Genomic DNA, 23,565 nt, shown 5'->3' on the forward strand with positions numbered 1-23,565 from the left:
GAAAATCACTTCTCAGGGATGCATACGCGAAGTGTCGGTCCGACTCGCTGAGGGATCGTGAGGAATCGCGGAGTTGTCTCCGTGAAGCGAGACGACGAGCCCGACACCCTGGTCACAAGCAACTGGTGGCCAGGCTCCATATAGCCCACACTCGCACTCGGCGAGCGGATGCGTCTCCGAGTCGAGCTCATGGGCCTGTAGCCCGTCTTGTGGAACCTGTCGCCTTTACACAAAGCCCACTCCCGTTCTCTGGCGCTCCGCCGCTTCGGGTAAATTTGCACTTTTAAAGCGAAAAAACGGGGTATACGCGCACAAGCTTAGCAGTCGGAAGTATGGGACCTCAACTTCGCATTCCATTGCTAGCTCGGACCACGCCACCTCTCAAAAACTGCCAAGGTATACGCCAAAAAAGCAGGAAGAGCTATTTCGCCTTATTGAACATTTAAGGTGTAGGAGAGAGGCGATTAGAAAAATCCACGCATTTAAAACGTTCGTCTCTCTTTTGGAAACTCGCAGACTTGTGAACTGGTTTTGTGATGCAGGATCCCGCAGCCGGGGTGCCGCGTTTGACGCAACGAACATTACCAAATTCCAACCGGGTACACTTTCATGGAGACGCGCCCCCTTTCTTCGATGACGACTCGGTAACTTCAACGTCCGATCTTTTCGAACGTTTCCGTTTCTCGGCACCAGCGCGTTTCTCCAGCTGGTAGCTCGACGCCATTTTACCACCCAAACATCATGTATGCCGTCTCATCGGCACTTGGCACAGGACACAGCGAAAAGCGTCTCCACTCTAAAACAACGTTCACAAACCTAATACGTTATACAAAAGGCCGTCCGCAGACACCGTCTCTGGCGTGTGTGCATGAAGGTCCGGTGACACTAGTCAGAAAGGAACTGTCCCCAAACATGCTCCCAATTTCTTTGAAGCATGCCCGCAGATAATCATGTCACCATGTCTGCCACAAACACCGTGTATTCTTTACGACATATGCGAGCAGCGCGACTTCTCGTAGGAACGGCAACCCTAAAGACAAAGAGCAATGAACAAAAACATCCACAATCCTGAACAACCGAGGGACGGTGCGCCAAAAGACCCCTTCCTCGAGCGCACGTCTTCGGCGGCGTGCGTGCTCGTGCACGCCGAACGCCCCCCAGGTCCCCGCTATCGAGTCGGTCGCTCGCTGGCTTAATGACGGCGTCGGCTCGGAATGCAGCGACGAAGACGCCAGAACCAAGAAGAGTGGATGAAGAAGGCGGTCTTCGAGGTCCGTCCCTCGCCGAACGGAGAGTCGTCGTCGTCGTCGTCGTCGGTGTCAGCGACCCCGGCCTTTGTCCGCCACTGCCGTTAACCTTCGTCTCTATCTGGGAGCAAACAGAGGAGGGCTGACGACCAGGGCAGAACTCTCGGAGGCGCCGGCAGCGGGGTTGCTGCGGGGCAGAGCGACCTTCGTCTTCTTGGCTCGACTACGGCGGCGTGCATGCAGAGCGGCCGCTGCTGGGCCTGGCAACCCCCACCCCTGCAGCTTATTATCGAGGCGCGCGACCCGGTTTTGGTGGATCCGTTTGTGTTGGCTTACTACGTGATGCGTAAACGAGTAATGGGTGTTGTGCGGAGCTGTCCGACGTGGGCTCGTTTTGGGTGGGAAGGGATGGATAGAGTTATCGTATCTCCGTGAAAGAAGCCGCATCGGACAACAAGTTCAACCTGCAGCGTCTAATCTGGGGAATCGGTGGCCAAATACGTTCACGCTCCGTAGCTTGGGGCAGCTGGGGTCCGATTTTGGCCACCCGGAGAGCGAGATCTCATTTTGCTCTCGCGGACCACGCAAAAATCGTTCGTAGACGGTTCGTCTGCTGAGGCGAGCGAATAACGAGGTTGGTCTGCTATGGAGCGCCGTTCGCAGACGGAAATAAAACAGAAAACACCGTCGGTCGTCTGCTAACAGACCGGAAAAAAAGTTAATCGTCTGCTTCGAACCGAATGCCTCGGCGAAATGAGACAGGAAACAGGCTGAAATTGCGATAGTCTGCTTTATCACGTTTGGGGCCATTGACAACCCGCACTTCATTTGCAAATCTGAAGTTGTTTCGCTGCTGTACACAAGCTGACATCGACCGGTGGGTGAAAGAGTACTAAGGACAAGCACATCGGAGGCCGCGAGACCTCCCTCGCCATTTGTATGTTGGTGAGACCTTCTCCCCAAACTATTTCCCGATTGTGAACTCGCTACGGGACAAAAATGATTCATTGGTTCTTTACGCCCAAGTTGTGGCGCCACGTCTAATATAAAATCCGAAAACGATCTCGCTCTCACTTTGACCAAAGTCGGACCCCTGGAGCAGAAGCTCACGCTGCAGAATCCAGGTATCCTGCGCTCAATCTTCGACCCTGCCCGTTTCGATCGGGGTCAGCATCGTACCGGCGTGTGGTCGCGCGTATCCCCACTGCGTGATGCACGTTAATGACCTTTGTCTAACAGCTGTTCTGCTCTGGCAAAATTTCTTATATGCATTGGTAACACCAGGCGTCAATTGGGGCTGACCAACATCCCTCTGTTGTTCAGAACTGTCCGACGTGGTTGTTTTTCGAAGCGAGTGGAGCTATTTAAGTTAATGCTTTAGTCATCTTTTCTGAGCAGCAAACTAGAACCTACATTCAGATTAACCTCTCTGTCTTTCCTTCATAAACCTTAGCCAAGTTTTGCTCAAAATTGGTATTGCGAGTTACCTCAATCCTAATCAGTAATCACAGGAAACAGGCTTCCATCCCCCAGACTTGTTAAAACAGTCTGCAACAGAGAAAAAAAAATCTTCTGAGCTTCCTGACACCTTATCTAGAGATTAGGAAGTCGCATTATTCTGAAATAGTATACCAAACGCCACTTACGCCCGCTCTGCGCTGATCACAAAAATGGCGGCGCTCAGAAGACAATTCGTAAATAAATTGTCAGTACCCTACGCGTAGCTTATTTAGTGCCTTTAGAAGGGAAGGCATTGATCGAGTTGCACCATTTCCGCAAAAGAAACTGCATCGGTGCATAAGTCCCACCTGGCGTAGGCACCTTCCGAGGAACACGCGGAGTTTGTCAATTGTGTCAGCGCACCGCAGCGCGCCCACGCCTGGATTTCAACAAACTTTCTGCTAAAGTCCTTTGACGCTCCTAACTCAATCTATAACCTCTGAAAAACCTAAAAAAAGGAAATTGAATTAATGCGTGGCCGATTTCTCTATTAAAATCAGTGTCAAAGAACGATTACCTCGCAACTATCGCAGACACCAGGGTGCGCCGTCGGACATGGAGCAGCCCTTCTGTTTGACGGTGCACTGGAGAAACCGGCCACGCATGAATGTAATGTTTGGGTTTCTAGGATGTTTAGAGCCCATCGATTGAGTTATGACCATAAATAGATAATCGCAGAAAGTGATTTAGTGCCCCTTTAAGACTTGTACTGCAGAGATACGCAGTCGCGACTTCGAACACCCAACCGAACCCTTACTACCGCTACTTGTGAAATGGACGGGCGGTGCACTTATTACTAAGCCGTTATGCACCTATAAGGATGCACCTAAAAGACTCATCTCACCACAGGTGAGATGAGTCTTTTTTTTACAAACTCGCTGGCTTTCATCAAACACTTTGAACCCATTAGTACATCTTAATCCGAGATCTTTCAGAACGGACTAACCATGAAAGCATCAGTGCAACTGCCGATGAGGTTTTCATCCATTTGCAGAACTTTCGCGAAATTTCCGCGAGGGTTCTCCGAAGTTTCACCAAACTTTTCACTTCCCGAAACGCTTTGCCGCCACCCTTGAATGTTCCAGGAGGTACACGTGCTCGTTTTTCTTTCAGCTATTGTCCGTTTATTCTCTTACAGGGTAACGCGCCATAAGTAATGGAGGTTTCGGGAATGCGTTTTTAAGGTCATGACCGTTTGTTCTTGTTATCTCAGACTACGAGTGGAGCGTTTAAGATTATCTCAATGAAAGTGGACTTCAGACAGCCCAGATTATCGGGGCGGGAGAAGGCGGGAGGGAAAAAGAGCGTGTTGTTTGAACTCAGCCAACACGTTCTAGATAAGAGAGTTGCATTTTCCGCTGCATCTTTGGCAAAGTTTTCAGCTGAATTTTCGGCTGAATTTAGTGGTCTCGCCTAGGACTGGTCTACCCCCTGACTGAAACGAGCCTCAGACGAACGCTCTAGCGGCAGTCGTGGCGCCCATTTTGTGCCCCGCATTGGTCTTCTATAGTTGACGCTGAAAATTCAGCATCAGTTATGCCGGAGGAAACATACGTCTGCCGTGTGTGCTATCCGAATAGTTCTTGTTTAAGATAATTTAAAGAAAAAATATATTGAAGAAAAAAGAAGACACTACATGAAAACCGTTTTACGTTTCATAACGGCTATAATGTCAGGAGTTCGACATTCTAACATTCACCGCAACATACACTGCCATTAATTACTACTGCCGCCCATTAGAAATGTTACAGGTCGCACTTCGCTCGGCGAGGTCGCCAGTTGTTCAGGCACGTAGCCAGGATTTTGTTTCGGGGGGGGGGGGGGGGGGGGGAGCCCATGACAAAATGCTGTATGAGGGGGATGGGGGAGAGAAGGCCCCCGCAAAATGGAAGATTTCAGGGGGGGGGGGGCAGCAAAATGGAAGATATCGGGGGGGGGGGGCATATCGCCCCCCCCCCCTGGCTACGTGCCTGCACTTGTAGTTAAAGCCGTGCAGGTTCACGCGCAGAACATTTTGTAGGCGGATCTCCTACGGATCTTGCGATGAAACGAAACTAAACGATTGTATGGCAAATTGCTGGGCGATTGTGTTGCATGCGTTAAGCGTTCTAGCGTCACGGGACATCAGGTCACGTGACGTCAATTTCTCCTCTAAATTTAGCGGGGAAACCGAATTGCTGCGTATGTCACGGGACCTGTGCACCAATCTAACTTCCCCGCTAATTTTAGCGGCGAAACTGAATTGCTGTGTAGGTGCAGCACTGCGGTGCAAAGTAATGCAACACAATGCAACATTACGCGCGTTGCATTACGGGACGCCACAGACGTATACACCAATTTAACTTCCCCGCTAAATTTAGCGGAGAAACTGCATTGGTGTGTAGGTCTTCGACTTCCCCTAATTCAACACTGCGAGCGTTGCATTTGGTACGTCACAGGCCAGGGCTTCACGAAATATGGCGTCACGAAATCCGGAGCAACTAGCCAAAAAACAGTTCACGTTAAAGCTAAAGAAAAACCCAAAAACAAACAAACCGGTTGTGTGTATTTTTTGTTGTGTGTTTTGCTGGTGACTACGTGGAAATGAGAAAAGGGTGTCTTGTATTTTATAAATGCTATATTTCGCTGGTCAAACCATCTCCCCTCTGTGGCCTTTTCGGCCCGTATAGCACGGTCAAACTCAGCACATCGCTGCTTCTGTTCAGCTCTCTTCTCTTCAGCACCCGCCTTCCTTCGGCGAGGCATTGAGAAGACTGCGGCGCGTCGAGTGAGCGCCTCGTCAAGTGACCCGCGCATGCGGGCGTCGACGAAAGGAGGCCAACTCGTTTCCTGTAACAGAGGAACATTTTCAGGGAAGTGGGGAGGGAGTGGATCTTCCCAAAGAAATGATGTCGCATTTCAAACTCGAAAAAGCGAAGCAGCTATGCTTCATCTCCCAAGCAACTGCAGTTCTGACAAAGGTTACGGGTACGCTGTATCCATTTGTGCAAAATGTAGGCGTCTACTTTGAGTCCACGTCCACGTCCAAACATCAGCCCGCTTCTCAGCGGCGTGGCGTCACGCCCAATCGCCCAGTTCAAAGTATTATTTTCCCGCCTTATTTATGGTACCCAACGAGCGACCCCGCGTGCCACGCGAATCGTCGAACCTGGACGCGTAATGCATTGCGAACACGTGCAATTTTCAATCAGTTCGCTGCTTGCCCAGCGTCAGTTTCGTCCGTCCGAGTCACGTGAGATGGAGCGGAACGTCGGGGGACCAGCGAAAGGTGTATACTTTATTGCGGCGCATTCGAAATGATCCAACCGGTTATTTTCTAGTGCCCTCGAGATGAGCTAAGCCGTCCATACGTAACCCGCCCTGGCCGCCATCTATCTTTGTCGGTGCCTGTTCGCAAGATGGGAAGATCTGGCACGTAACGTAGAGGAAGAAACAAGCAGACAGGCTGGAAGAGTAACTACTCCTTCTACCCAATCTGGGTCAGTCTAATCTTTGCCAACTGCCGGAGAACGCGTGCGCGGACAGCTCCCCCTTTTTGTTGTGGGTGTGCACTTAGTCTCGGCTCCTCTGTTTCACGTTTTCGCCGCCAGGCCGCAGACGTTTTCGCCGCACGTTTACCAGCAGGCTCGTTCTCACCGTTTTGTTGAAGTAGCGTCTTTGCCGCTGGGTTGCGTCGACACCCTTTGGAGTAGTGGCGCTTTAGGCATGCTGCACTTTAGGCGCACTCAATTTAGTCGTTCGTTATTTCGAGGCCGGCCTATGGACTTCCAGGTGACGGGTCCGAACCCTGATCGAGGTACCCGCAGTCTGACGGGGCCTGATTGCCAAGAAGGCGCCGCGTAACCGAGATTTTGGTTGCACGTCACAGGGTCCGCAGGTAGTCGAAATGAATCCTCACACCCCGCTGGGGCGTGCCAGAAGCCCTTCGTTCGTTTGGCAAGTAAACAAAAACCTCAAATTTGGATTTTCACTTCTAGTCATGTCGTTAACGCTGTCGCCATGACTACAAGATGTACTCAACTTTACAAGTTGTCTTCATCTATGGCGAAAGCACGGGCGAGGCCACCTGGCACTCGTTGCGCCAACGAAAGATTCTGCTGTGCCTTTGCCAGTACTGAAGACAACTCGTGTGTAGAGTGGACGCGCTCCGGCAATCCCGTATTGCTTTATTTTTGTTTTTTCAAACTAAACGACTAAGCGCACGAAAAAAAAAAAAAGCCAGAAAGCTGCCCAAATCACATTTTTTAATGGCTTTCTCGCAGAGCGTTTCGTATGTTAAAGTTGTAAACGCTGGTGTCCATCTTTTTCTGTTGTTCAGTGTCCGATGCTTGACCAGCTCGTTTTCTTTGCTAGAACCATATCAAACCACTAAAGACACCGCATTGAGGATTGCGTGAGCAATAGAGCTGTTAAAATGTATCGAATCAATTTCAGTTTCGGAGTAAGTAGCATAGTCGTTAAACAAATAACATCTCCGACGACAGTTTTATACATGTTTAATGAATTATATCGGTGTGAAGTGTATGTTTAGCCAATATCTCACGTAAGCAAGCTGTCTATTCAGAAGTACAGACACAAGCAGTGTACGCACGTATATCTGGGTGTAGCGTTTTGATAAGACAAGGAACCCATTGTCCTAATAGAACATGTATGTACAAATGTAGTGGAACTTGGCCACGGCATGTTTTGTTGGATTCTTTTGTACTCCTTGTTACTGCAGGTCATTAATACACGTTCAAAGACCGTAGCGCATGACTCTTAGTTAATTGGAACAACATACTAGCTCAACTTCCCCAATGTACGATATCTCTTTCCCGGCACCAACCATTATATTAACTAAAATAAGCCGTTATTCTAAATCAGAAAGTAGAGATATTCGCACCGGAAGGCTGACGTTCCAGGTGTATAGCCATCTGTAGCACAAAGAAAAGTATGAAAACACCTCTACAGTAAAAAGACTAAGTTTGAGGGGGAAGTGCTGAGCGAGGAAAAAGGAAGAGTTTTATGCTTTCTTTTTATTTTCGTCTTTAACGAGTGAGGGTCTGCATCGTAAAGATCGAGCAGTGCCTAAGCGACTGAGCGAGAGCTAAGACCTACAGTGCGGGGTGCATTGTCTTTGCAGAACACGCAGTGGCCAATTCCAAGATCGCGAGCCCGTACTTCAGGAACAACTTCGCGTACTACGTCCCTGTAGTATCGAAAAGGACTAGGGATGTCTCCCTTGCACTGCTAGACGAGTGTACTGTGGCGCACTGCGAAGGTACGTTACCCGCTTTCACACCAGGGGGATCACGTCGCGGTGTGCCGTTGCGCTAGACCCACATGGTATGTCGTCTCGGGGCAGTCGCCATCTTGAATTCTAACCCTGTACGTTTATTGTAGCGTGTTCTGTACAAAAAAAGTCACGTGTTTCTATTTACAGGCTTCCGATGCGTGGATAGAATCGGGATATTGTAACCAAACAGTTAACCTCTTTGACTGCACTTTCTTACAGTTGTTTACGAAACGTTGAAAGTTGTTTACGAAACGTTGGAAGTTCGATACGTTACTTTTGAGCATGTACTGTAAAATGTGCTTACTAAAAAGAAAAGTTCTGAGCGGCATGCCCATTATTTAGATTACATTGGTATGCAATAACCAATTAGGTCTTAGAATTACGTTTTACTTTTAAGACCTTGGTAAAGCATTTTACATTATATTTTTTATGCTGGAGACTCGCGAGTAGTTAGTGACGCATAGTATTGCTGTGCGGTCCTCGCTTCCTACATTGAAGGGTCTTCTCGGAGGATACAAACAAGCTTACCGAACCCTCCCTATGTCGCAGCTTGTTGATGTTAGAACACGTCATTAGTCCAAATATCTTGGCCGGTGTTAAATGCACTTCCCTCTTTTGCTTTTGAAGGGCATGGGCGGATCTAAAGAGGGGGGCAACCGCCTCCTTTAGTTCCCGTGATCCCCCCAGTTCAACTTGTTTTTAATAACAAAATTGACATGCACCAACTGACCCTTTGTAGAAAGAAATGTTTGGTTCTTGGTGCCGTAGCAAATATCAAGTCAACATAATAAATCTAGGCAACCTTTTCCCACAAAGTCATCCCTGTGCGGACCGCCCCTCCCCTCCCCTCCCAACCCCCTCCCTCTCCTAAGCCTGACCCATATATCCGCCCCTGCTAAAAAGTGGCATTCGCTACCAGGTGTTGCCGTATCCGAGTTTTAATATATTGTGACTTAGTTTCTTATTTTATGAATAGGGTTCCGTGTTTCGGATATATCCGAAACGCGGAACCCTATTCATAGTTTCATACGTGTCTAGGGTTCCATTTTTTTCGGATAAATCTGGAAAAATTAATCCGAAGAACACTTGCCGGTAGAATTTTCATCAATTCGGATTTGTCCGAAAAAAACTTCGACGTCACAGCGACAAAGTAGAAGACAAAACAATAGTGTTTCACAAATGGACTTCATAACAGCACAGGGTCGGTGGTTCTGAGGAAATTACATCAATTTCCTTTGAAATCTCGAACCACTGACAAAAGGTTCTTGCCTTTAGCTCTTCAATGTTCTTTTAGGAAAACGAGTCGTGGAGCCCGTATTTTATTTGTTTTGTTTCTTAATTTTTATCTGTTGAGAACATAGTAAAATAAATTCCGAATATAAGAGCATTTTGAATCTAACAAATCTAAACTCCGATAAACCCCAAATTTTCAACACGGAATCCTAGGCATGGCCAAAGTACTGCCTGAAATTTGTGTCGTAGCTCGTGCTAAACAGGTTGTTATAGCACGTGACGTTAGTCAGCTATTCCGAATGGCACTTTTACTTTTTTATTTCCTGTGTCGTAGAAGCGACAATTTGGGCTGTATAAAAAGAATACCGCGGTGGATACCTGACTGCATAAGTAGCGCATGCAAATGATAGCCCGTATTCGAAATATTCAATTTGCTTTCTTTGCTATCATCTTCTGGTGAAAATGCAATGTTGAAGAAAAACCACCATCTCTCCACTAGTTACGTGTTCGCAAGTGTTATTTTCCCTTTGATAAGGCAAAAAGTCTCATCCTTTAAGTCTTGAACGAAATGGCAGGTTGATGTAATGAGTGAACAGCCACATAATCTCCGTCCCCGCGCCACCAACTTTGTCGGTGTTCTGAGAGTGCGCTGTCTTCGGTGGAATACCAGACGCCACGCATGCATCCACAGCTCAGTGACTCAGCACTTTTCGCCTGGTTGATGAGCGCTGGAAAGGTGCACACAGCGCCACCAGAACGCTGGCGCTCTCTGGTGAGGACACCCTGAACACCCCAGGAACCGGCCGCATCGAACCGCGAGCACAAGTGCGAAGAAAGAGAGACGGGAGGAGGGTTCGAACCTCGGGGGGAGGAGAAAACAAAAATCGAGGAGCCCGATGGAGAGGGGGAGAGGCAAGCCCCGGTCCGCCCTTCCCCCCACCTCCAAGAACGCCCGCCGATTCTGCGTCGTTGCCCGTCCGCCGGCGCGAGCTCCTCCCGATCTGGCGGTCGATTCACGTCGCTCTCTTTGGAGCCCGGACCCTCGGAGTCTCAGTACCGAGCTACCGTCGGCGATCGCTAGGAGTTCGGACCCTCCGACGACGACGCAACGCTCGCTCTCCCTCCTGGCCTACTTTGTCACGCGCGTGTCGTCACTTCTCTCCGTGTGAACGCGTGGTTCGGTCTTTGTTGAGGGGAAACCGCTTCCTTTTCCAAGAGCGCGCCTGGTGACGTGGCAGTTTTTGGTTGTTGTTTTCGGTGAAGTGTGCGTTCGATCCTCTGCGGACAAAACAGTGTCGCTCATCGCGTTTCGTCAGAAGTGGACACCGGGCAAGCCTTGCTGACATCTACCGACATTCCCCCATTTCAGCTTCATTTTTATCTCTCGCTCTCTTTGCTGCCGTAGTCAATTTGTGAACTGGAGGCTTCGATGCCCGGGCGAGTCGGATTCTTGACCTCCAATGGCCCTACATTGTTTCGTTTTCGTCTTTTCGCGTTTTCAACTCACAGAATGTAACCTTCGTGGTTTAAACGACCATGGTTGCTTGGGTTCGTGTTGTGGTGACGTAAATCCCGTTTCATTAGCAGCCCGTTGGTTAAAGATGAGCCAAGTGGACTAACCGCTGGTCGTTTTATGCTAGGCATTCTCTCCTGCTGAATCTCGATAAAAATCCAAAAGTGCTTGCGGAACTATGGTTTTGCTGGAAGCGTTCGTTCCAAAGCGTTCATATCTCGACTACAAAGTGTAGTCCAGTTTGCGGTTCAATAGACATGACTATCTCGTTAATGACCGTAAATTGGGGACACCGTTTTTAGTTGCAAGTAGCTCCGATCAGTTCATTAAACAATATAGCAGAAAGACAATATTCTGTTGTCGCCCGACATCGCTCCGAAATTCATACGACACCAGAACGCGCTTCATCCTTCTTGCGCAAAACCTGGGACTGTGTCCGCCTCGGTTTCCAGTGAATCTTCTACCATCTCAGCAGCGAAGGCGGCAATGACCTGTAGTGCATTCCGTCACAGCATCTACGACACTCTTGAGTGGTAGATGTTTGTATAAAGTTCGCGGTCGTCGTTCTAGTGTGTATTCGACTGTGCTGTGTCTCGGCGAGTGAAGGCAGGCGGGGTCCGCTGGTGCTGCTGGTGATAGCAATTTTCCGGCGAAACCTTATCAGTGTTTTGTGCTTCCCATCTCGCGTTCGCTTTATCGCTCAGCCCGTCCTCCCCTCCAGTGCACGCAGCTTGACGCGAACGCTCGAAAGCTGAGACTGTCGTAGTGGTGTCTGTTGAACGAAGTCTTAATATACTCCTGTTTTTGTTTGCGCCGAAATGCTTTGACGTCAAAACCATCTGCGGATGTGAGATTCAGTCTTCTGTTCTTCACGTTTCAGCAGAGTGAGGAGCTTTGGATACCGCCATTCAAAACGCTCAGACGGCTAGACAGTATTAGAAGCGATACATCCTTGAATGTTATGGGGTCGTAAAAAACCAAGTAGACAGTCGTTATATATATTTTTATGCAACGTTACATTAAAAACAATCACGCTTACCGGCGTGTCGGTGATTTGTGACTGTGCGCAGAGCTATGATTATATAATCGTTGCAAGACAAAGGTATTCACGAGAAAGTTGTCTTAGTGTCCTCAATGACTTCCGATCTCGTCAAGTACGTGTCCTGACATTCGTTGCGGCTCATTTTCCAAAAGTACCCCTCGAACCGGTGCAGTTGACGACAGGCGCGCGAACGTGCTCTTGAAGGCACCCGGAATCCGACAAGCGGCCATCACGATGCCGATGAACATGAACCCCGCTTCGAACGCGCTGTCCGTTGACCGCCTGGTTCCGCCTACGTCGTCGTCGTCGACGTCCGCGAACGCGACGGCCGTCGTGACCACGACGACGTCGACCACGTGCGTGCTCTGTCCGCTCGCAGCTGTCCAGCGGGGACGAGTGCCTCCGACGCAGCACGGCGGCCTGCCCGGTCAGATGTCGCTGACCAACGGCGACGCAGCGGCGGCGGCGCTCAACGGCCACTCGTACCTGTCCAGCTTCATCTCGTTGCTGCTCCGGGCCGAACCGTACCCTCCGAGCCGCTACGCCCAGTGCATGCAACCCAACAACATCATGGGCATCGACAACATCTGCGAGCTGGCCGCCAGGCTACTCTTCAGTGCTGTCGAGTGGGCACGAAACATCCCCTTCTTCCCGGATCTTCAGGTCAGTCCTCACTCCTTTCCGCAAATAAAGCTGGGCCTACTGAAAAAAAAAAAAAAATCATATGTATCTTTTTTATAACAGAGGTAGAATTTGGGGGAAAGTTGGAGGTGGAGCTGGCCCTACTGAAAAACAAATATGGCGTATGTACCCCGCGAACAAGAGGGGTGGAAATTGAGAGAGAGTAGGGGTTGAGGGAGAGTAGGGGATGGGACCGCGCGGGAACGTCGGAACGCCGACCTCTGGTAGGAATGAATAGAAGGTAGACGCGAAGCTCGCTCTATTGGCTCAACTCGATATTCGAACGAGTTCGGCCAAGAACGCCGGCGTTCGGAAGAGTTCGAAGATTGAGTAAAGACAAAAACGGCTTTCTATGCGTCTACCTTCGAATCATTTCAACCAGAGCCCGGGTGTTCTGACGTTCCCGCGCTCTCTTGTCTCCTCTCCCTCGGTTTCTACCCGCATATGAGCTGAAACGCCCCATCTGGCCTCTTTCTCGATCTGCGGTCCCCACAACCTGTATCCTTCCGCGATTTGGCAAATAGTCCAAGTATGGGGACCTCCTCAACTTCGCCTTTCATTCCTGGTTCGGAACACAGCTTCTTTGACAACCGGCGGGTACGGTAAATGACCATGGAGGACTGCTTCAGCTCCTGTTGGATAGATAGAATAAAGGTTTGTTGTCTAAGGCTTGCGGTCGTCTTGAACGTTGTAATGCCCGTCTCCCATGATACCATACGAAAGGTTCATGCACGTGATATTATGAAAATAAAATTTAAAAAGTGAGTAGAGTGTTATCGGCGGACTGCGCAATTTTGTTGTCTGGTACAATCTTTCTTATCTTATACACGGGTTATTCGAGTAAAACGCACAATATGTGGCGACTGCTATGTGCCGTTCTTCATAGGGGAACATGCATATGATATTTCATATAGGTCCTTCATGTGCTATTAGGGTATATATGTCGGATGCGTGCTTGTGACGTTTTCTTTAATAGGAGGAGTGAAAGCTGATGTGAGGAAGGATCGGTAGCCGCGTGTATTAGCTCACCGTAGCTCGGAGTAGGTGGACTGGAACAGATGTTGGGATTGCTGAAGTGAATCCGTGCCGATTCCAAAGAAACTAACAGTCAATTAAAAGTGGCGAAGGGTGAAGACTTAAATTATCTGATTGCGTCTGAGACTCAATAGCTCTTGGAAATATCACTTTGGATTTGGAGTAGGGCTGCGAAAAACACAACACACTTCAGAACACGGATCGGAATGCATCGAAACAAGTAGCTATATAACTAAAAGGCAACTAGGTATTAAAGGATGTACATGGAGGGAAAATGTATGCATTCCCAGCTTGAGTCTGTGTGCAGTGATTGATCTCATTAGAAGATGTTCCACCGTCTTATTCTTTCAAACAAGGTTCGCTAATGTACGCGGGCGGAGAGGTAAACTAGTGTTTTCACGCTCCCCGGCATGGAGCTTGAGGAGGGAAAGCTCGCGCTGCGGAACCCCCCTACCGAAAAAAACAATTTAAGGTGGATTATGGAACAGGAAAATCTAACTGGATTTCCAGCTGGAAACCTGATATCCAGTTTGTAGACAATGGTCTGCAAACTGGAATTCAGGTTTCCAGAAAGAAATTCAGTTAGATTTTCCTGTTCCATAATCCACCTTAAACTGTTTTTTTAGCTAGGGCCCCGGGTCCTGGGCTCAAACCCCAGCCCTCCCCGATTTGGCTTTAAATGCGCTCTAAATACCCTAGGCAAGCAGTCGCACTGCACTGGCTAAAGGTTTCACTTACACTGGTGACGCCAGACCTCCATTGAAGCTAACTTTCAGCTATCTAAACATGCGCACAACACATTAAAAGTACTGAATATACACAAATATTTGCCAGCCTTACCAGTACTGTACTGTACATCGTCTCTTGAACGATGGCCACGAGACCTGAACACCTAAGACAAAACTCGTATTTTAAGACTGCTCACGCCCAGAACAGTTGCACCAAGCCGCGATCAGAGGGATTGCAAGATTGCTCGCAATCAATCACTCTTTGGGCGATTATTCATTTTCTTCGATGCATCAGGGCAGAGCAGAACGAGGAGTGGCGGTGTTAAAAGTCGATGGTGATAAATTATTGAAGGATTACGGTTACACAGTCGGCAAAACGGTAATGGAAGTCTCCAAGCTCCTTGTGGCTTTACAGGAGTTCCGCTCTAAAAGTACGTTCGGGCGTACGTGATCCGAAATATTAAGGTGGGAACATTAATTGAATAGATTCTCATTATCGCGTAAGCAAAGTAATTTTTCGCTTGATAGGAGACGCAAATTACGAGGTAGACGTGTAGTTTTGTCAGGGACGGTGACCTACATCACGAAAAACCTTTCCAGCGCTTATCATCCACGTGAAAAACGACGAGTCACCGGGTTGTGAAGGCATGCGCAACGTCTGATATTCCGCACAGGAAAGCTAATGCACATGTTTGGAACGCCTTCCGCAGGCTAGAAGACAAAAACGGCTGCGCGCAGGGGGTGATTTTAGAAATGATTTATTGGCCGGTGACTGGCTAAGAACCTAGTAGAAGTTCCGCTTCTAGCGCGAGCGTTATTTATTCATTTATTTATTTCGGTACCTTCAGAGCCTGGAGGCATTACAGAGGGGCGTGGCAAAAAGAGCAAAGAAAACAAACAAAATATAGGATAACGTCAACACTATCACAGAAAAATTCATTTCACAAATTAATCATCCATGTTTTACATCAACAAATATGGTTAGTTATGGCAACTCTAAACTAGTCCATTCGTGATATTGACACTAAATATGCGGGAAGGTGGTTCCATTCTGATGACGTTCGTGGTATGAAACGGTCCTTGTGGGCAGAGGTCCGACAGTGATAAATTTTGATTTTGAATTGATCATCATTGTGAAAGGAAATATGAGGAGGAGGAAGAGAGAACTTGTCTTCTAGAACAGGGTTAGTGTAACACATTTTACGGAAAAGACACAAACCAGGCATCTTGCGGCACAACGAAAGAAGAGGAATTGATAGGTCAGCATTCATTGTCAAGACACTAGCTGTTCGATGATAGTTAAGAAATAAATATAAAGCACACCGCGAGTTTTAACGGCCCCAAGCTTAGACACAAGAGTTGTGCGACCGAGATGGATCCCGGTCCCCGGTCGCACAACCTTGAACACAACAAAGGGGTTGCGTCAGCAGGCGCCACGGAAGCCGAAGAATACGTTGTGTGCAGGCGGTGCTTCTTTTGCTGCGTTTTTATCCTGTCTTCCGGTTGTAGCTATTGTGCTCTCAGGGACTCCTCTTTAGCTAAAAAGCGCCAATCTGCTCCAAACCTCTGACCAGGAATGGACAAAATACTTGCAGAAATGTATTGAAATGCGAATACGAAGAAATACTTTAAAAAATGTATGTATTACCAACTAAATTACTCTATTTCGAAAATTGTTTAATTATACGATACAAATACAACGAGAGAATTCGTTCGTCTTTATATGCTTCCACAAATACTTTTTCTTCTCATAGACTCCAGCTTAAACTTAAATTTAGCACAAATAAAAAGGAGAAAAAAAGTATTTAAGAATGGAGTCTTTCTATACTCTAAAAATCAATTGGTTAATTAAAATGTTGCAGCTGTAAAACTAAACTTTGTCTGTCATAACTTCTTTGGCGGGTGCAACGTTAGGCAAAACAATTTATGAAGTATGAGACTAATTTCAAAGACTGAGTTAATGCACAAAAACATTTTGAAACAATGCATCGTGTTTAAAAAAAAAATTAAATCCCCCCGAAACAGTTCATAATTTCACTCGTCCCGTCATATTCCTCTTCCCTTCCTTTTCGATGTTAATCATACCCAAAGCGCAGCAATTTTTTGCGCTTTTTCTTTATGTCCCCCCTCGCGAAGAGTGCCCACTATCGCACTTGATTGCAAAAAACAAATGCCAAAATTGTACCTGGTCAGTATTCGAAATCCCCCTCAAGCTTCCGTATTTAAATACAGTTGCCAAAATGCATTCCCCAGCATGTAATTAATACAAAATACAACATACTCAAGAAGTATTTTTAAATACGTATTTTAGCTCCTTGTATTTGAAATGCTGGCCGTCCCTGCCACTGAGCCTTAAGTCACCGAGTGCCCAAGAAACAACTCTGGCGATCTCCGGGCATTTTGATAGTGCTCCTCGGCCAATGGAGTTGCAGCGCTAGACGGTAACAGGGCCGAAGAACGAAGCAAAGAAGCGTCAACACCATCCACAGCCACGGCCCGCCGTTTCTTTGGCGGTCAGCGATATCTTAAGAATCTCTTGGCGTCGCCCACAGGAAGCCCTTTCTGAAAAGTCCTCAACAGAAGCGCCTCTCTGCTCTAGTTAACCCACGCAGTGATTTTTTTTTCCCCCTCTTTGGAGAACGCGAAGAATATGGGTCCCTATAGATTTTCAGCTTGCCTTCTGATTCAATCTTCCGCATTCTTATCGGCCGATGACTTAATCGCATTACCAGCGGAGGGATCTCGAGATGCTGGGCCAGGATGCCTCGCGTCTCTCCAGCTGTCCGTGTTTTCTGTACAGGCGTTTACACCGAAGACGTTGCACTATAAAATCCCGATACAAAAAGCAACAAATACAAACTCTGACTTCCGACGCTTTTCGGAGTCAAATATACCAACACGCATCGAACTTAATTTGTATGCCACGAACGCTCATTCGCGGAAAAGGGAAAGCCGATATCAGAATTCGCGTCGCGTTCATGTCCGTCCCAGAGGAGCAAGCAGGTTGTTCCGCGGTGCGAGTAAGTTCCACCCGATCTGCTCACGTGATGTCTCGTAAACAGTCGTCGCGTTTGCTCTCTTCTTCGTTTCTTCCACTCTTTTAATCCGGTAGTCGTGTCGGGCTACATACAGGAAGGGGGTTTCTCGCCTCGTCGGCGATGTCGTTGTTTCGCGACGAGAGCTGACCTCCGAGCCAAGGTGGACGCTGTTGCGTATCTCTGAGGGACGCCGCGAGGAGGCACCGAGGAAGACGTCAAGGTGGAGGTCGCTCCGTATCTTCTCGGATTCCCACATACCTAGATCACGCGGAATTTGGTTTTGTGCCTTCGCGCTTGCGCGTTGACTGAAAAAATTGTCAATTATGGGTATACTCCTATAGGAAGCCGCAGGCACTGTGTTCGCTGGAAACATGTCGACAGAACTTTCTGTGGAGGCGCCTCGAGCTAGTTCAAAACATGTTTTCTTTATACATGGTTCAAAGATGGCTGCAGAGAGTGTTTGTATCACTAATCTGACAGGATCATTGTACAAGAAATAAAAGCGCCCCAGAGAGTGTCTATATGAACGATATTAACTTGGGAACGTGTCGGTTTTTGGACAAAGACGGCAGAAAGAATAACACACTTAAAACAAAAAGGACGACGGTCGTCGTCCCTTTGTCTTAAGTGATGTTACTCCTTTTGTCGTCTTTGTCCAAAGGGCGTCTACAGACCGTCTTTTTTTCACGATGTATTATTAGTAGTGTGACCCCGGCTTTAAAGGTGTCTCTCTATATGTGGGCGTACGTTCCAGAAGGCAGTTGCTTTTGACTGAAGGGCGATTCACACACTTACGCGAGTCCGACCGACATACGGTTGCAACGGCTTGCGAGGTTAATACTCTTTACGGGTTGCCATGGTGACGGTGTCTTTAAGCCGCTTACAACGGCCCCGTTGCCATAGCACCTAGGGAAACCGCTCGGCACGCGGAACACCAAGCACATATGTCCTGGTCCACCTTAGCCGTAACCGACATGACGCACTTATGGCGAATTCGGGTGGTCAATCGTTGGCAACTTATTTGGCCGGAAAACCGGCAATAGTGTTCGCGTGGTCAGTTTCCGGCCGGCGCGCACTGTTCGGGTGGTGGTTCTCCGGCAAGCACTGGCAACTTTCGGGCACTTTTTCCGCCCGAGCTCCAAACGGCCGGGCGAGCAGGCGCCAGGCTGTATCCGGTGTCGTCACTTCCGAAATGGGAGAGAAGGTCAGTGAGAAAAAAATGAAGGAAAGAATGAAACAGATCTGAAATCACTTCAGCAGCCACTATACTCGAGTCAATCCAAGCCGTTGGGAAGATGGGTGACGGCGGCGACAGGCTCTCGCATAGCGGTGTCGCGCGGGCAAGAGGCGAAGTAAACTGCCACCGTCTGGCGTTTCGTGTTCGGGTGCTGAAGGGTCACGTGGTGTACCTCAGGCGCGTTTCTGGTTGCCGGTTCCGGCGGCCCGCTCTCGCCGGCGATTGACCAACCCGAATTCGCCATTACTCGTAGCGAACGAGCAATCGTCTTTACGTACGCACCGTGCGATTCAGCATATCCTGTTGCCTGTGCTGGGTCACGTCTAATGGTTGCTGTCAGTATTGAATCTCTCAATGATCAAATCGTGTCGCGCACGAACTTAGATTTGTTGATAGCCAATATACCGCGTGTTTCTGCAAATACTTTAAAAAATTCTTAAAATGGTTCTGGAAAAGAAAACAAAAAATACACCCTTTTCGGGAACAAATTGCCAGCCACGGCAGACATCAGGAATTAAAAAAAACATACTAATTAGAAAACAAACTACCTAAAGTTTACTAATTGGCTTTTTAATTAGTGAAAGTGAACACATGGTTCTAATAAGAAGCTTGGTGGGCGTCATCAAGAACTCCTAAATCAGTTAATTTTAGGGTCTTGAAGCACGTGGGAAGCACGGGGCGCTCGAAAGAAAACACTCGTGCAACAGGCGCGAGGCCCACAATGCGAATACGAAGGGGAAAAGAATCAAATAATTATCGCTTTCGCGTCGCCGGCCCGATACCGGTCATCATGATTCGCCCAGTATATTATCACAGATTTGGATTTTTGCTATTCGCCGAGCTCTCTCTCCGCAGTACTTAGGCGTTCCAAGTGCTCGCTTAAAAAGTAGAAGCGCAGAGTTTGCTTTAGACGCACCTCTGACGTGAATGCATCCGCGGTGGTGCTGCGAACTTTGAAAAAAACAAGCCTTTCTTTTTCCGATTACTCCAAATTGTCAAAACTGCACGTAATTGTCTCTGTTTGAAAACTGCTCTTTTATTACGAGCCACTTATCTCCTTAATTCCCAGATTTCAGTAAAATAATCTTGCGTCGGAGACCTTTTTCGAGGATTTCTTGGTAGGTACAAAGGGCGCCTTAGAAAGGGGATGGGTAATAGCAGCGTTTACGAGTAATTTTAGTACTTCAAAAAGTAATAAGAATACCCTCGTCATTACTTTTGAATAAGTGTATTCAAAGCATTACAAAATTCCTAAAAAGATAATTCATTACCAGTAATTTGAGTACTTTGTTAGGAGTACCGTACAAGTCTGCTGGCCACGCCTTACGTGAGCAAACTCCCACTGTTCGGAAACAAAGAATTGGTTTATTGCAAGTACGATGGATGGATGGATGTTCATGGCTATACCCTTTGTAACAGGTGGTAGCTTGCGCCACCTAGCCTAAGTACACTCAGGAGGAAGACATGCTTGCCAGCACCTCCTGTGGTCACTCACAACTTGAGAAACGCACGGCTCATAAATGTTCACGCTTCTTCATTCCTGATTATCTCTTGTTGTTCCACTCGAACTATCGGTTTTCCACAGTCTCAGGTTTCTACGCAATAAGGACGTAGAACATTCATCACCGCAACCTTAACGTTTATACTCCAAAGAATTTCGAGCATCTACACTTTCTCAAAGCACGAGTCTCTGGCAGCCACGGAAGCAGCTCGGCGAACGGCGGGGCTGAACGTACGTTCATCAGACCCCGAAGAGCAGTATGCGCTGTGAAACTGAGCATGGCGTTGTACTATGTGCCGAGGGTCACCGCCTAGATTTGAGCGATTGGTCCTAACAAGTACTTCGCGGGAAAACAGACACTCTAGATTTATTATATCCTAGTGGCACGGGCACATTTGACTGCAATTACGCTTAACAGCAGGTACCACGCTATACTCTCGGACAACGTTATGTGGCTAAGCAGTCAAAGCTTTATGAGCGCACGTGCGCTTGCGCATCTTAAGTGTCCATCAAAACTCTGCACTCGCACTCTCCACTTCTACTGAAATAGCGATCCGAGAGCATGGTGCTGTAAGTGTAACTCCAGTTTAAAGACCCGCGACCAGTTCGCGCTTTCCACTTTTCCTCCGCTTCCTCCTCTTTCCCTTCTACCCTGTCCACCGTTGCCGGTGTCCTCCTCCCTCATGGCGAGGAGGATCTTCTGCCTTGCAGAATCTCGAGTCTGGTCGTCGGCCTTAAAGGGTATAGCTGTAGTCTAAGGGTGACTTAACTGTTGTGAAGTCGCGTAGGCTCTTAGAGTGTAAGAGGTGTTCTTTGCTCGTGAGTAACGAAGTGATCATGTTAAGCTAATCTCGTTGCCCCATCCTTCTTTCCTCCGGCGCCCATTCAGGTGACTGATCAGGTGGCCCTGCTACGGCTGGTGTGGAGCGAACTGTTCGTGCTGAACGCGTCCCAGTGCTCGATGCCGCTGCACGTGGCGCCGCTCCTGGCGGCGGCCGGACTGCACGCGTCGCCGATGGCTGCGGACCGCGTGGTCGCCTTCATGGACCACATCCGCATCTTCCAGGAACAGGTGGAGAAGCTCAAGGCGCTCCACGTCGACGCCGCCGAGTACAGCTGCCTCAAGGCCATCGTGCTCTTCACCACCGGTGAGTCGGGTGCCTGCCTTCCACTCTCTTAGGAACGCCGATGCTCCGTCTGCGTGCGAACCGAGGTCGGGAACCAGAACGCGCTTTGGTGGGTGTAACGCCCACCCTCGATGTCGTGGCGCTTGCGCAACAATAGACAAAGAGACACAGGTACCACCTTTTTTTTTTTTAATTTAACGGCCCTTGAAAGAACTGAATTGTGAGCTACTGGGGAACGACATTCCTGCGTTGAGATTAAAATATTTTAGCGGTTGTTTTCAAGTTGAACGGCATATTGCGAGGGCATGTTGAAAACAAGCCAACGTAATACTGCAAAAAGAAAGAAAACCAGTGATGTGTATCGCGAATCTTGATGTAGATTTTCCTACCGCTTATCATCTATGTGCAATAGGCCCTTTCATCGAGCATGCACGTATTTATGTTGTACCATACCTCTTACTCTACAAACCTCTCGGGCATCTACTTCGCCGCATAACTCATACTCGTGTCGTGCTCAGGTCTAAATGCATTGTTGGAGTGCATGGTCACTTGGCAAGCTCCTCTCCGCCGATCGTAGTGACGTGCTCTCAGGGTGATCCGTGGGACAGAAGACTCGTGGTCATTTGTCACAGTACACCAAGGAAAACTGGTGCACAGCACAACGGACCAGAATGGCGTGCACGCAGAAGTAGGTGACTGATCCGTCCGTCCTGGCGACGTTCCGTATTAGTGTAGCGTTTATTGTGAGCTATTGTGAGACGCTGCGAGGCGTTCTGGCGGCAATGCAGACGCACGCCAGGTTGCGTAGACCATAACTAGTAATGACGCTCGGAAGGAGTGCGACGCGCATCCCTTGGCTTCTAGGGGGTATTAAAAACGCACTCTTAGAACAAAAACAAACAAAAAATGAACGGCCCCGCGTATGCGTTCTTTCTACTTTTGGAACTCGCGGTTACAAAAACTGGAATTCGGTGCCTTTCCGGCCAACTAAAGGCTTGAATGAACGCTTGTATCAGTCCTATCAAGATCGCGCCGTTGATGGAAATTTTCTTACAACGGGCGAGGGTTATGTGCCACCCGCTTTGCTTTCTATGCGGCAAATACCTGTTTTACGACTAATCCCACGTGACACGCGGAAAGCGCTTACGAGGCTAGTCAGAACGCGAGGCTTCGCGTCAAAGACGTCCAACATTTCCTCCAATGAGTTCCGAGGCGTATCCATTCAATTGTTGTTTACTGTTCCTCGGGTAGGATATTCCCGTAACCTCTCGATGGCAGGTACTTATCGGAGGTGACCCTGTAACGAGACTCCGTCAACATACTTTAGTCCGCAGGCCCCGCTGTACCCCAACCGCTACCTCTTTTCCCATCACGGGGCTGCTAACGTCAACTCCGTTCGACGTCAACACCTCAGTCCCTCATAAGAAGCGAACGTCGAATTCGTTCGGCTTCCACGGAACGGATCTAGTGCGTCACGGTAAATACCACCCGCTGGACGTACTCTGCGGTGCAGCGGGGAACAAGCCTTGCTCTGACCTGTGATGAACCGCGCTGGACGCTATGAGCCATCGCGGCCAATCCAGCACTGCGAACGTACCACGTACGCGTCTACCTCGCTCGTCGAAGCGGCGCTCCCGAAAAGTCACGTGACACAGATTTGGCTCGAAGAGTGCTGTGTAGCCCATCGCCAGGTAAAACGGAGCAGAATCGTTTCGGTCAATTCAAACACCGATCCTATCCAGAAGGCATTGCCGGCAAGCTGCTCTCTCTGCCTCAGCAGCAGGGGGGTGACGGACCTATATTTTGCTGATCTCCTCGCGTCCACCGAAGTACGCTACTCTGCCTTGAACGTACTATACGCAGCCTTGTAAGAAAGAGCCATAAGCGTACGTGGTTCAGCCGCGATTCCCGTCCAAACCGTCAAAGACCCGTCAACGCGATCTCGTGGTCTCAACGAGTCATCGGCAAGGCACCTCTCCCAGAAGACGGCGTCGAACGCTCGCCGTTCTTGTTCGATCGACGCTATACCAGAAGACCCACGGACAGACGCGGTCGTGCGTTTCCACGCGAACAATGCGCTCGGCGATTTCACCCGCTTGGAAATTTCCGCGTTCGGTGGTCAAACCAGCCGGGCTGCCCCTCCACGGCCAGGAACGAGCTACACGACGTGTTTCGGTGGGAGGGTGGTTGGTGCTCTCGGTAGACTGGTCAGTGCCGCTGGAAGTGCAGGATGGCCGGCCGTTGGTCAGCGATTGGAGACGGTCCAACGGATATTGGAATGGGGTCGCGTTTCGAGCAGCGCATCGCTGACCCCGTTCAGCCCCCCCCCCCCCCCCCCCCCCCCCAACCTCCTCCCTCCGCCCCAGACATGTCCAGAAGACCCGTTTGGGAGGTGGACTGGTTTCGGC

The 23,565-nt window shown here is 48.8% G+C and overlaps 1 protein-coding gene across 1 annotated transcript in view; it reads left to right on the forward strand.

Annotated features, from left to right (window-relative positions):
• LOC8023746 (steroid receptor seven-up, isoforms B/C) overlaps window positions 1-23,565 on the forward strand; it is a 172,153-nt gene that overhangs the window by 13,721 nt on the left and 134,867 nt on the right. The window contains exons 2-3 of the mRNA XM_040503015.2: window positions 12,190-12,473; window positions 20,920-21,178. Of these exons, the coding sequence (XP_040358949.1) occupies window positions 12,190-12,473; window positions 20,920-21,178 (543 nt within the window). The remainder of the gene's footprint in view (window positions 1-12,189; window positions 12,474-20,919; window positions 21,179-23,565) is intronic.

This window comes from Ixodes scapularis, unplaced genomic scaffold, assembly GCF_016920785.2.
Source record: "Ixodes scapularis isolate PalLabHiFi unplaced genomic scaffold, ASM1692078v2 PGA_scaffold11__112_contigs__length_91849675, whole genome shotgun sequence".
NCBI classification, from domain to species: domain Eukaryota; kingdom Metazoa; phylum Arthropoda; class Arachnida; order Ixodida; family Ixodidae; genus Ixodes; species Ixodes scapularis.